Raw genomic sequence first — 15,319 nt, 5'->3', positions numbered from 1 at the left:
TTAAATAGGTCTTGAACTAGGACTGATATTTCGCTGGATGAGAATAACATTTGTATTGTAACAGAACTTTTGAACCACGTTCAGTTAAATGCAGAATATGCAGTTTCCAAACACACTTTTTATGAAGAACTAGATATATAATTTCTATGTATGTAGCCAGACTTATCATTATTTTTTTTCAAACCTAGATCTTTTCATTTAAAGAAACTATTAATATAAGGTTAATTGGTAGTAATTCAATTCCCTAATTGCAGATTTCATTTTGGAAAATAGTTCAGACCTCATTGGTCAAAAAGTCATTGCAACATACATTTTATGAATGGTTAATTGTCATTTCGAACGTCCGATGTCTCTTCTGATAAAAGTATGTGCCCCTCACAAAGAAAGTTTGAGAAAACGGATTTACAGTATCCATATCCCCTAAAAACCCAGAATCTATCTCGAAGATCGTGATACCAATTCAATCTAATAATTATATTGTGAATTCTTCCCAAAATCGGTTCTCTTTTTTTCTCAAATATTCTCATATATCAGAATTTCTGAAGACGTCATCCATCTTCTTCTTCGTCTTCCTCTTGTTCCAAAACTGCCAATTCTTTTCCATTCTTCCCCATTTCGACACCAACTGACTCATTTCTCAGTATCCAAATATTCCTTTGATTGATACCGTCTTCCCGACACCTGCCCTCCTTCTGTCTTCTTGTCATTTTCATTTGATTTTTCATTTGTCACTTTGATTTAGACTTTTTGAAAATGTTCAAATTTTAACTTTTTATCTTCTTTTCTTTCTGAGAAAATAGTTCAATTGTGGATCAGTGGTAACTTGAGATTGTGTGAAGAGTATTCTTGTCTCTGTGTGTAAAAATGAAAATGCAAACAAACTTTCTCTTATTATTGTTCCCAATAAATTCTTCCCTTTTTCCTAGTTCTTTCCCTCTTTTTTTCAAGAATTTATTTGAGAATCGTGCTATCAGAAAAATATGAAAACGAGAGAGAACAATTTTCAGACTTTCCGAGAATTCAATTGACGAAACGAAACAAATCGACGCCCCTATAACCTCAAAATTGTGTCTGCAAATTCATCTTTTTTTTCATTCAAAAATCTATACTTTGGAATCAGATAAAACTAGGAAAACTGACAAGTGGTGAGTATTTTAATGGACTTTTTCAGTATTTTGTTTTTAAACCCGATGATTCGTGTTGAAGTGTCTAGTTTCTAAGTAAATAATACGAAATGCATGATCGGGAATTTATTTTAAAAACCGTTCAAGGAGCTTTTAGAGAACAGGTTTCATCAGAATTCAACCAGAATGTGTTATTTTTATTCTCCCACGGAACTTAGAATCGATTCATTTCAGTAGCGTTTTAAACTTTTCTTTTGACTTTTCGGGGGATACGGTAAGCCAAAGTTGTGCGGGTTTCGAGACTTTCTGATTCTTTCTGGTTTCTGTGTTATCATATTTTTCCGAGGTTCGTTCGATTTTAATTCGTTTTATTCAAAAGGAAAAGGTTCAAACTTTGATCCTAGAGAATAATTCGTATTATTTACAGAAAGTTTAAAAAAACAGATTGATTTGGAAAAAAGAACAATCATCATTCCTATCCGAAATCCCTTTTAATCCTGTATTTGGGATTCCAGGGTTTGATATCTTGTTTACAAATCAATTTCTACCATTTTATGGAGTCAACAAAATGTTATACATACTGCAACCAGTTGTTCTGTGTTATTGTCGAAATAAAAAAGTGATACCCGGTGTTTGCGGACGTAGTGCTAATTTTAATAATTTTGCACTAAGTCCGCAAACACCGGGTATCACTTTTTTATTTCGACAATATGTCGAGTTTTAATATCCTTCAGTTATCCTTAAAACTGATTCCTTCCTTTTCTTTCTCTTATTTCCCATTGACTGTACCGTATCCATACACTCCTTAATCCTCTACCCGACGTCACCATCCCAATCCGAAATCCTTTCCTGCTTCGTAAAAGGATACCGATGATATTTACCAAAAGTGTTACGCCATGTCAAACGTAATGTATACTATCTTCGTTGCACAATGAGCTTTATGACAGTGTATCAACCCTTCTTTTCCAATTCACACAAATGTACCGCCTGTTCAAATAAGGTGATAGATCTAGACTAGTTGAACGTACAAGAGAGAAGCTTCTCTCACTTGAACAAGTGTTTGCCACGTCATGGAAGGTGCGACTAAAGGGTTCTTGAGAAGTCAACTTAGGGATGTTCGCACGTATTGGGTTACAACGATTCATTCGAACTTTGTGAGAGCTTCCTCACTTTTTCATTGTGTTTTATGATGGAATAGGGAACTTTCAAATCCTAAAACTAATGAGCGTTTCTGTCAAAATCCAGTTGATGGGTGTATTCTTTCCAATCTAAGTAAATCTCAAAATTCACTTCTCATTCATGTGATTTCTAACACTTTTCTCATTCTTTCCGTCACTGACAGTTTAATTGCGAGCGCCAAACCCAGAAAAATGTTGCAACAGAGAAGACAGGTGGCAATTAGAATGGCACAAAGAATTGACAGAAACGAGGTTTGAAAGGACTTTTTGTATTTTTCGTTCCAAATAGTAAACACGTTTTGTATTTTTCTTGATTGTATCCTGTACTCTCAAAGATGAGAATAACCCGAAAATACCACGGTCTCAGCCCTTCTCCAATCGAAACAGCAAAAGTTCCCATAGTACGTTTCCGTAATTTTGATGAGAGTACTTTGCCAATTACGCAATTAGAGCTCAGAGAGCATCCAACAACACAAGATTCTAATTTTAGAAGATTATCCCTCATTGGCTTTACAAATACATTTCCATTTTGTTTCTCTCTATAGGAGACGATGAAGGGTGTCATTCCAATGACTGTTTGTACTTCTCAGTTGGATGCTCCACGAGAGAGTATTCGAAACAAAGAGACTTTGACATTTTCTTTTCTGATTAGTCTTACTGTGTGTCAGGAGAATATGTTTATGTTTGGTGACAGTGTCAATGTATTCGATGAGCTCGTGGTGTCACTTTCATTAGTTGATATAAGGAAGTCAGTATAAAGAAGAAGTTAGTGACTTATATATACTATGTGACTAATTGTAATCATAACTGAATGACACATACGGAAGAAAAGAAACAACTCTCATTCAAAAACGAACGATTCAATCTTTCCACGCTTATAAATATTCTGAATACTTTTCGAAAAGAACAACATTCAAACTCATGCCCCGTTCCCTTTGATCTCTCTATGTTTTCATTCGAACGACTCTGAATCTCGAGGACATTCTTTCTCTCACCACCGTTTCTAAACACCGACAAATTCAAATCTCACGGGAACAATCTACATAGCTTTTTGTTGGTTGATCACCCGAATAGTATACAATTTGAAATGTGTGACTTTGTCTCGACAAAACACAAAAAACGAAAAACTAGAAAATTTGCGGACTCGATGAAAAAAGGAAACGAAAATTGCAGAGGATTATGTACGGGGGTTGTATGGTTGTGTACTCTATTTTGTTGTTTTTCAAACTTTAATTTCCACGTGAATCAATAAATCAAAAACATATTTTGAATATTCAATTGGGAACGCGTAAAACAAAACATGTTTTATCTACAGTAACCCCCTCCCTTTCGTTCAAATCTATCCACAGTTTATTCAGTTACAACAGAAATACTATATTTATCCTCCCAAATTCGAAACATGTTTTTCAAAAAGTAAGATATCAATTTGTTCTCGTGAACGAACATCTATTTTCAGAATGTACACTCGTCTAAAATCATCACTTCTCAATCACTTTCAACGGGGATCCAATTCTTCGACAAACCAAAATTACAATGGATTGAGTAAAGAAGAAAGGAAAAGGTTGGCAATTTGGATAGATTAATTTAGAAATCCAGTTGGAAGACTTTGCTAAAATGCGAATCTTATAGTGTCATTTGCGAGTAGAAAATTTCAGAATTCTGCCGTGATGCTACTGATAGTTTTTCATAATTGAAATCATATAATTTCATTTTGATAGTTGATAACTTATTTTATGAATCTCAAAAAGCTCAAGAAACTTCTATTTCGCGTTTGGTGTGTTATAGGGAGCGAACGCTTACCTAAAAGCTAAAAATTGATTTTGATAAAACGAGTAGAAAATGGAAAATGAGTGATCGGTTCCGGAAAAGAAACGGAAACCAACTACCCTCCCGGGAAAATTCATCAAACACGGAGACAGTTCTTGATCTAATCTTGATATTTCCGTTACTAAATTCTGATTTTCCGATTACGCCATTCTTTGGCTGAATGTCAAATCAATGAGATTTATGAGAACAACGATTACTCCGCCCATCCCAACCACCATCACAATGCGTGTTCCTACCAGCAATCTCCCACCACCAAACCTTCTCGTTTCCCTCCTACCAACAACATAAGCCACGCCCCTTTGGCGCCGCAAGAAGAATATCTCGACGAGACGTCTTCTAATTCCGCAAGTACATTCTATTCGGACCTTCTTGCTTCAAGTTTTTCGTCTTCCGGTCATTCATCATCTGGTGGATTTACTTGTGATTACGAGGATACAAACGACACATCATTCATCATGTCATCTGGATTACCAGCTCTCTCTTGGAATGTTCAGGTGAGTACAGATTCATGTTTTGGTATTGGGACGGTCTTCTTGAGTGTAAAAATTTGAGATGTCGGTTGAAAAACGCTTAAAAATTAATCTGAGCCTAGAGAAGAAAGTCATAATTATGAAATTTAAAAGACTAAATTTCAAATTTCCTAATTTCTGTGATTAGTATTACGAATAATAGAGAACATCCTCCGTCATTTCTCGCAACATTCGGGTGTGTTCTCATTCAAAGTCATCCCTCTTTTTCTTTCATAATTACCTCCATATTTCCTATCTAATGCTTCACACCTGTTGCCACCCGGGCGGTGACAAAAGAAGACACTCCCCGTTCCGAAAAAGAGACACTGTATATCTCATGGTTACAATTGCGCAGCTGATCAAAGTGGCTCTCGGATATCTGTGCATATCAAGTTACAACTCTTTTTCAAATTGTTCGGTTCACGACCGGCCAGTGTCATCGTGTATACGATCAGATAAAAAGGGGCAATTGGATGCTCTCCGGAAGAAAATGAGCACGGTCATAAAGAAACGGAGAGATATTTATGATTTATTGCCAGATAGAAACAGTTCAGGTGGTCCAGAATTTGAATGAGTTCAAGAAGGAAATTAAGAAAAGGAAGATAGCATTTAGAAAGTATTTTGAAACTTAATCGAGTAGATCTGATCATTAATAAATGATTAATATAATTGGAGAATCCTTAGGCAAATACTGTAACTAGACCTCTTCATTCTTTCCTTTAATCCTTTCCTGACCATGTTCAAAAGTGTCAAGTGACCATGCACCTGATTATGTTACCCTCTCGTTCCGAACTCCGTTGGAGGTCTCCACTCGAACAAGTAGCAAGAACTCAAGTACTTGCCAAACACAAATATGATTCTTTTGATAGTAGAGCCGCAAGAAGATTTTTGATTTGAATGAGGTCATATTGGGTTCAAAATGTTATTTTCTTTTCAGTACATCGCATCATTTCCGATTTCTGGCACATACGGAGATAGCTTGGGAAAGCGAATCGATTCATACCAGCCGTCTGGAAATTCAATACCACAAAACGTTGACTTGTCGATTTCAGTCCTTGGAATCAAAATAAGTTGTGAAAAGGTAAGAGAAAAAGAAACGTTAAACACATTTCATTGTGATCTAACCCATTATAATCCACTCTATTTTTGCGCAATACTCATCGACATTATGCTAATTTTTCTCCCCACGTGCTTTCGTCTTAACACATTTTCCCACCATCAAAATGTGTCATCAATTTGAAAATGAAACCAATTAAGCAATCCCTCATTTTCATTTACTCTCTCTTTAGTTACTTATTCTCCGAGAATATTGCACAATAAAAGAACACGTGTTGCGCGTATGGAGGACTGTCACAGTACCGACAACACACCGATTATCGGTCACACAATGTCTTTGTGTCTTTTTTGATGAAGACGTGCCGACGACATCCTTTGCTTTTGAACCCAGTTGACATGACCGGTGGAGCATGAATTTTTCAGTGAATTGCGCAATAGAAAATGCGTTCATTCTGGGGGTAAAAGCTTTTGAATTTTTGAAATCTCCGTTGTTTCAGAAATTAGATGTGGTCGGATTTGGCTCGGGGGTTCATTCCGGAACTACAGTGCTTCTTGAGGTACTGAGAGATCTTGAAACAATTTGTGTCATTGATACTCTCTCTCTCTCTCTCATTCTCCCATATATTTATTCCGCGTCTTCTTGTCCTTGAATGATGGAGAGTAACCCCAATTTTATAGACTTGTTCTCCTTTTGTGGTGAAAGAGCGGTCGGCTTTTTGGTCAGAAGTCGGCACCCAACTAATCATAAACCGCCAACTTTTATGAGCTACCTCTACGTTTTTATGAGATTCTGAGGAACATACGTAACGATTACAAATTAGATATGCAAGGTAGATACATTGAAGTTTCTCTCTCTCTCTTCGTGGTGAGGGATCTTTGAGTTTTACGTAAGTGCCATTCGAGATTGAAAGCTCTTTAGATTGTGTGAATATCAAATTAGATATTCTCGAGTGACCTCTACCATATAATTAACCTTCTAAAACTGGACATCAACTCTCTCTTTTCTCTTCTGCTAATTAAGTACCCCCCCTTCCATCCCCGGTTTTCGATTGCATGTGTATGCATATTTATGACGTAAACTGCCAAATGAGTGTTTCTAAATTTGATACCTCAAGGACTTTCTGTGACAGGAAACTGAGTAGAGATACGGAGATTTTGCGCCAGATTTCCATCCCACCTTCTCGCCAAAACCATCATCTTGGTGTTTCTCGAGTGGACAGGAGGGGAAGTTTGTGGGTTTTTGATGGATGAGAAGAAGAGGAGTGGTTGAGACATTAATCGTGGAAAACGGAAGAAGGAATGAAATGAGAAAAAACTTGAAAGTACTTTAAGGGAGTGGTGAGATGTCATAAAACTTCTGAAAAAGTGGAGAATAATACATAAACATTTGGAATCTGTAGAGTTAAACTTTTGGAAAATATATTGACGGATACTGAGAGAGAAGCAACTTGTCTGAACTTCCAACTTCTGACAAAGTTAGAGATACATCAGAACTCAGAACAATGTTTCCTGAGTTAATATAGGAATTTCACTCTGAATAAATTTTGAATTCATATCGAAATAAACCTTCGTTCTTTCCCAATTAATCATTCTCATCCTCTTCTCTCATTGACACATCCGCTTTTTCTTCCTCAAGTCTATTTGACAACATCTACTGGACTGACCCAATTCAATAATATCAAATCAAAAAACCTCATTTATCCTCTCTACTCCATCCGGGTTCCAAAGATGCAGATGTCTCTCCCATCCGTAACAAAATCATTCCCAGCTGCCGATATACTTTTCTCTTTTCTTTTTAACAACAATTTTTTTTTCAGACTGTTCTGATGGCTCACTCTCTACGACGTGTCACTGATATCTCGGCTCGACCTGAAACCCATAATGTTGGATACGTGGCAACCGAACCAATGGGAAGAACTTATCGACGTCTGTGCCATGTTTTTCATTGTCAAAGTTTCAAAGAGGTAAGAATTTTGAAAGAAAAAGTCTGGAAAATAGGAGTTATCTTCTCTCCAAAAGTATTTATTTTTGCTCTAACGAAATAGACCACCCACCGTGAAAAGTGTCAATTAAATAGAATTGAAACCCGATAAAATCAGCATGTCGACACCTTTCTCCCCTTTCATTTCCCATTACCGGTTTTCTATTTGGTTTGATTCTGTTTTGATGATTAGGCGCACTTTTGAACCACCGTCTGAGAGACACTGTTTTATTGGCGTCTGAATACTTTTTCAAATCAAAGTGAAATTCAATTTTCTTTCACTTTCTTGAACTGTCTACAACCTTTCGAAGTCTAACAGATGGCTTCTCGTTCAACTTCTTATCCAATTCTCTATACGAATTCTACTTCTGGGAAAGGTTAGAATTGTAAAAATACATCTTTCTACACGGTGTCAAGTTTATCCATCTGACAAGTGTACACTTTAATGGTTCAGTTCCGGATCGTAAATCTCAATCTCCTGCCACCTTGTTTTCTTCCTTTTTTCCCACTTCCTTTTCCCTATATATCTCGAGAAATGACCGTAGTGCTCAATGGTGTATGAAGAAGGGGATCAGAATAAAATCAGATTCCGATTGAATACATTTTATGTGAATAGTCAGTAGACCTTGTAGGTGTCACCTTTCTTTTACACTGCCGAGCATGAATACGGTGACTCACAAACAAAGGAATGACTAAAACTGTGCACCGTGCATGCTCTTAGCTTTTGACAACAAAAAAGATTTTCTAGCTTTTGAGTTGTACAAAGCGTTTGTGCATTCTTATTTGTCTTATGTTTTTTTGATGAGTCACAGAGGTTGCTGAAATTTTGTATTCCTTAATTTCTTTTTTGGCACAAGGAATCATTTTCAAACAGGCATAAAAAGCCATGAGTCATGATAAAAACCGAATTTTTTTATTTTCTTTTCTTCTTTCCGTCTATCTTTTTTTTCACGACTTTTTCTTTTTCCTGAAAAGAATTCTGTCGGGAAATTCAAAGAAAAAAGTATATTTTCAGAGAATGTTATCTTTTTTCTTGACTGGTTTTCAAAAAATTAAGTACCTAGTGACACCTGAAACAACTCGTAAATTGTCCCATCTCAATTTTCAAAGTGACACTCTTTTTTATTCATCCAAAACACGTGTTGACCCTCTCTTCATTCCGCATTCAATACAACGAAAAAACGTCTCTACTCGTTTCTTTTTTCTCTTCATTTTGTTCGTTTCGTCTCATTTCAATCGAATGAATTGACCTTCTCTCAATTTCCTTTTTTTCGAAATTAACCACTTTTACCGATAACTTTATTGTTGCGGGACACAACAACTGATCACCTTTTGACCGTCATTTCCGCTTCATTTCGTGTTTTCAAATAACTTTTTTCTCTTCCGATGTTCTTGTGTAATATAAATAGGAAGAACAAGAAAATAAAGAGAATTACAATTGACATGTGTCAGTTAACATTTTGTCCTTTTTTCTCTCAGGAATACGGTAAGAGATGGAGACTGGAGATTATACAATCTTGTATTTAGTTTGAGTGCGAAATGAGGATTTGCTTGGTTCACGAACTTTTGAGATTTCCGGTCACAAGACATTTCAAATGAGGCTTAGATATGAAAGTGTGCTAATCCGAGGAGTAGATTGTCTTTGGATGATTACCTTTATCTGACGATTCGATTTTGAACATGAAGATTCATTCAATTATTCTTTTGCTATTCAAATGAGTACCGTATATCTAAATTGCCTTTCTCTTGCTCAAAATCTCTTCTTTTTTCTAATTTCCATTTCATTCATCACACAATTGGCGTCCATTCTCTTTCTGTTTTCCTTCTTTTTCTTCTTCTCTCACCCTTTGGTGAATTAAAATGGCGGCGATTATTAGGCGCCTCTATGTCGGTACTCTTACATATAACAGTCCCTTTAACATGACAGCACGAGCACGATAATAGAAATGAAAAGAGGGGGAAGAAGGTGACGGAGATTTTATTAGAAGGCGCCATTGGAGTACGGTGATTTATTGGAATGTTAGGTATATTGGCATGTATTACGATGTGTTTCATTTGAGTCAACGGTCTACTCGTTCTGATTGAATTTTCGTGAAGAAGTTATTTCAAGTTAGATCAACCGAATTTTCATTTTCTTCAACGAAGTCATATAATTCAAAAATGGAAGAATATGTTCATGTCATACATCTGTCTTCCAATCATCAAACCGCAATTTGTTCCATCCCTCCATCCACAAAAAACCAAGATGACACCTGCTTCCAGATGGCTATATCCATAACGATATACTCGTGTCTCTGTGGATTTATATGCCTCTATCTCTCTCTTTTTCATTCCTTTTCATTTTATGTGCTCTCTCTGTGTCTGGTTTAAGTATTACTAGACCAACAACTGTTAGGAATGCACTTTTAGATCCTCTCATAGACAAGTCAGTTGTTCGTTTTCTCTGAACTCTCTTCATTTCACATACTATTTTGATTATTTCATTCCATTTGGCGGCAGTTCCAAATAAACAGTAGATCACTCAATGTCAGCTCTTGGCACTGTTCCAACTGACGTTCTACGAAATGGAATGGTTATCTGATTTAATCTAGTCACCTCGCGCACCCTGGCACGGTGGCCTCCTCGCCTCAATTAGAAAAAGTTTTCTCAGTGAAGACTTTTTATCTGGAATTCGGATCTTCATTGAATAAGAAAGGTTTCGAAATACTGTAAAAGCAATTAGGAATACGAAGATTTATAGCTGGAAATCGGAAATAGAAGTGGAATGTGAGCCTCCTTCTGGAATCATTCTTGAAGTTTAGAAATAGTCAGGTATGTCAATAGGATCTAGATTGCTTTCTCTCCAATAGTTTTCTATTTTTTCTAGAAGATCTAGAGCTAATTCTGAGTTTTCTATCGAGACCCCACAAATTACTTTTGTCATAGATTGTTCCTCTATATTGTATTCACGTTTTACTGATTCTTCTTCACATGCTCTCACTTTTATCTCACAAAACTTATACGCTCCTCCTAATCAACAGAAACGTGAGTGACAATCCAGTTTGCACCCTGACAATCTCTATTCAGTTGTCTATCTGAATCTCACGTCTTAGCCTTCCTGCCACCCGATAGTCCGAGAGTGTCAACTTCTCACTGACATGCGTCTCGTTCACTCTTTTCCTAAATACCATACTCCTAGTAAGTACATGGTTTAATGCCATCCATGTCATCTAATTGAAAAAGAAGTTATTTCCTGAATTTCTCAAATTCCAATTTCCTTTTCTTATTCTTTTTAATCAACAGTTTTCACCCTCATCATCATAATTCTTCCCGCGTTTTCCATCTCGAAACATCCATTCATCACTGACCCAATGCCCTATTCCACTCTCTATTCTTCTTCCGATTCAATCTTTTATTTCTCCGCCCCCTCAGCCACCAGTTGTTCACTTCTAACCAATTCCCTTGAGCGGAAGGAGATTGGAATCTTTTCCATGGAATCTGGTAAACGAAGATGAAGCGTATCCTCCGTTTTTACTATACACCCCATTTCTGATTCAGTTAGATAAACAACATATGGTACTGTTCTCACTCAACCTTGGTTATATCATGTAGTTCATCCCTTCAGTTCTTATTTTTGTTCCATTTCAACATCTCTAAACTCTAAATATTCAATCTCTAAACTTTGTCTACTTCCAGGCCGAAGAAATAGAGAACGTTCTCCGTAATGCGAACAACTCCGAACTGTTAACATCGAAACAACCAATCAACAAATCGACAGTTTCAACATCATCGGTGAGTAACATCAAAGCTCTCAAAACTGAAGTACTTCATCACTTTTTGTTTGATTAAACCAGACCCTGTGACAAAACTTTTCTCGAGAGAACAGTCATGTCTATTTTTATTCTTCTTTAATTAGTTCTTTACCGACAGTTGTAACTTCTTGAGCTGTAAAATATAACAGACACCGACTATTTTATAGTTATTATCGTGAGAATATTACAATGTGAAACCCTAAAAATCATCTATGACTTGTTCCGATGGTTCAGATATTTTGGTCTCTTTCTCTCCAATATTTTACTATGAATGCGAGATTCGAGACCACCATAACTCAGTGTTCTTTTGAGGTCTCTCTCATCGAACGGTGTAAAACAACTCATTCCTGTTCTCTTGTTCTTATCATCATGGACCATCACCGTATCATCTTTTTCCATTTGATAAGCATGAGAATGTATTACTCTCTAGAATAGACACCTGCTCTCTCTCCACAACAACCATTTTACAATCTTCCATTTCCTCTGTGATTACATCACAACTGCTCTCTGGAAAGCCGCCGACCCGAGTTTATGATCATTTACGATTGTAGCTAACGTCTTCCTTCCTTCCCTCATTCTCGAGATTAGCATCCTTCCATTGTTCTTCTTTCTATGCCATCTCAAGGGAGGAGAATGACAGAAATGGGCGGGACTTAGAACCTTCTACACAAATGGAGCACATAGAGGAGGGTAAACGGATGTGGTCTCATCATTTTCTTATTGAATATTCTCACTTCTTTCTATAATATATTTTCTATATATTGAAAATTGAAGAAGTGATCTGAAAAGAGTGAAGTGCTCGACCCCTCGAAGGAATGTTTTTTGTACAGTTTTGCACCTGAATCCTTCTATAAATAAATCCGATCTCCTACTACTTCTACCTACCTGTTAGTACATGCAAGTGTTTGCAGTTTTAGGCCTCCCGTCCGTTTATGATGGTAACCGGAGCGTCGAACACAAACAAATCAAGTGTCTTGTACGTTGTCTCTTAGAGCAATTCCCACTCTCCACGACATTCTTTCTCATCGCCTTTTTCCTGTTTTGCTACTTTTTTTTTCGAATAATCTAAAAAACATCAATCAAAAGCTTTAATTTTCAGATGCATCCAACTAATCCAGCATCAACAATGACTGAAAAACGAAGTGCATCTACAGTATTTCTCAACCGATTTTTGGGGAAAAAAGGCAGTCAAACAGTGGATGAAACTGGACAATGTAAACGGTAAGTTACTTTTCAAATCATTTTGGAAATTGGAACCATTGATTTTCCCCAAAACCTTTCAAATGTCTATTAAGTCAATATCCAAAAAGTCGTAAAACGTCTTCCTTCCTGTGGTTTACGATCACAATTATCTTCTCCTTCCCATTCTCTCTTCATAATTTTCATTTCTAATGACAACGGACCCAGTGTATCTCACCCCTTTTAAATCATCTTCCTTCTCTAGAAATCGTCACATTTTCCAGAAAACGTCGTCCAGTATCAGCTGTCTTCTCATCAGCAATTCATCGTTTATCGAGTTCAACGTCATCAGTGAATCCGAAACGAGTAAGTGACCATGTTCTAATTGCCAGCACGGCGTGCATTGTCCATTTCTCTCCTGAACCCTGTAATCATCTGGTCGCATTTCCTGCCCTTCTGATGACGTAACCCTTCTCAACCTTCTCGTTTCCTTCCGTACCTTCTTAGATGGTTATCAGGTCATGTTACATGACAAGGACAACACGAGTGTGACATGTCATGTTTTAGTGAAAGTAAATGATTTCGTATGACATGTTATTGTCATAATAATTAGGGCTTTAGGTAGGATTTTTCTATGCAGATGTATAGATAAAACAATAATGAAGCATTCAGTGAGTGCCTGAGCTGAAAATGAATTATCAAATTTTCATTTAGTCATATTGATTTGGCACCACATTGAACTACAAAAAGCTTAACTCCAAAAAATTCCAAATAAAAAGAAGCAACTTTTTTCTCGTTCTGAAACTCGGCTGTACCCATAAAATTCATTCCGAATGTGTCTATAGCTAAAGTGCCAAATGTTATTCAATCGTGAATAATTGTTTCTTTTTTCTCTCTTCACATAGAGGTAGTATTTAGTTGCGTAATTCTCTTACCTACTCACCTTCAAGAAGGTCCATTCGTCTCGTTTCTCCTCAACCGTCTAGTGTTATAAAACATTACGTAACTGTTACCAGGAAAGACCAACGTTTGTATCGTTTAGATACGAGAGTTTCATTCTATGATCAAACTATATACTCCCATAAACAGTCTTTTTTGTTTCAGATGAGCACCATTGAACCATCAGCTCCATCCCGTGAGCAACTTGTTCAACTCCAGAATCAGATGCGTTGTGCTGCTTCGTCACCAGTTCCAGAAGAGCCGAAACCTTCAGAATTGTGTGCATCATCAACTACAACTTCAACATCTTCTGTTGCATCATCTAGTTCATCGAATGGTTCATCGTCTTCCACTGCCACGTCACCAGTTCCACCTATTCCACAAACTTCGTTGGTTTTTGATGAAAAGTTGGGAGAATGGATATATCCAATTGATCAAACTTTGATGACACAACTCGATAACTGCAGCTATTTTGTAGGACAGCCAACGAAGTGAGTTCTCTTCTTTCTTCTTCTTCTTCTTTCCTATAATCTTTTTTTGAAATTAGCTAAAGAATGAGGTGTGTTCCTTATTATAACACCTGTTACCATGCTTTTACAAACAAAGACATTTCCGCCTAAAATGAGTGGAAACGGCATGGGAATGTCACTTATTACCAGCCGACAGCTGCTCATCACGAAGCTCTTCGAATCCTTTCAATACTAATTAACGCATTTTTCCCTTATTCTAGTGTTTATCTAAGGATTATTCCCTCTCAACCATCAATTATCGGATCGAGATTTGAAATCAATCGTTTATTTTCTTGCAGGGATTCAATGGTTTTCAATCTACTGAGCCAACCAGAAGGAGCATTTGTCATTCGATATTCAGAAAGTAAATCGAAATGTTTGGCACTATCAATGAGAGTTCCAGTTACTCATAATCCAGCAGGAATATCTCATTATTTGATTATTCGAAATGAACAAGGATTTCGATTGAAGGTGACTATATTCACTGCAATGTCTTCTCAATTAAGGATAATATTTTCAGCTCTCTGCCACCAAAAAACCGTTTCCATCTCTTCAAATGATGCTCACTCATCACTCCGTTCTAGAAAGTCATCTTCCATGTACACTTCATTTTGTTCATTGGCAGAAGACTAATTTCAAACAAATGAGACCAATGGGTATTGTGGAAAGACAACCAAGAACGTTCAATCGACATTCAATGACTTTGACAAAAGTAAGAACATCTTTAGAAATATCTTAGAAATGTACAAGTTTCTTTGTCTTCCAGATTGATGAGAATAGGAATGTAACAGCTACATCAACTCCATTCCACGCGGCTGGAAGATGTGGAGAAGATTTCACAACTCCGAAGAATAGAAGGACTCGCCACGAAATTAATGCAATTCGTCGATCACACTTTTTCGACGATCGGCAAATTGTTCTATAAATATACCTATTTTCATGTGCTTCCCGATGTTCAACCCATCTAGTCATTGTTCGGTTCCATCCCATATTCCCTCCTAATAATTCTCGTTTCCCTCTACAACTGTTTCCAAAAAAGCTTTCAATGGGTATTTTCTTTTCTTGATTACTCCACAAACTTCACTTAAACTTTATCTACAATTTCCCCCTCAGATCCGGTAATATACCTTTTGAAGATTGATGTTCGATTTTGCCCCTTAATAAATTCATCGAATATAAACCAAATAACAAGTTCATGAACGGAAGAGAAGGAAAATAATAACACA

At 36.8% G+C, this 15,319-nt stretch overlaps 1 protein-coding gene across 1 annotated transcript; it reads left to right on the top strand.

Annotated features, from left to right (window-relative positions):
• Positions 1–4,584: 4,584 nt before the first annotated feature.
• Positions 4,585–15,018, top strand: GCK72_005914 (uncharacterized protein; the record flags this gene model as incomplete). The annotated part of the gene is made up of 11 exons (XM_053725390.1): positions 4,585–4,623; positions 5,576–5,719; positions 6,192–6,251; positions 7,512–7,658; positions 11,351–11,446; positions 12,566–12,687; positions 12,930–13,011; positions 13,750–14,075; positions 14,393–14,564; positions 14,614–14,805; positions 14,860–15,018. 11 exons carry the CDS (start codon positions 4,585–4,587, stop codon positions 15,016–15,018), a joined length of 1,539 nt encoding a protein of 512 aa, XP_053589584.1.
• Between the last annotated feature and the right edge of the window lie 301 nt (positions 15,019–15,319).

The sequence above is a fragment of the Caenorhabditis remanei genome, chromosome II (assembly GCF_010183535.1).
Source record: "Caenorhabditis remanei strain PX506 chromosome II, whole genome shotgun sequence".
NCBI lineage: Eukaryota > Metazoa > Nematoda > Chromadorea > Rhabditida > Rhabditidae > Caenorhabditis > Caenorhabditis remanei.
This window is presented reverse-complemented; position numbering and strand designations above follow the sequence as displayed.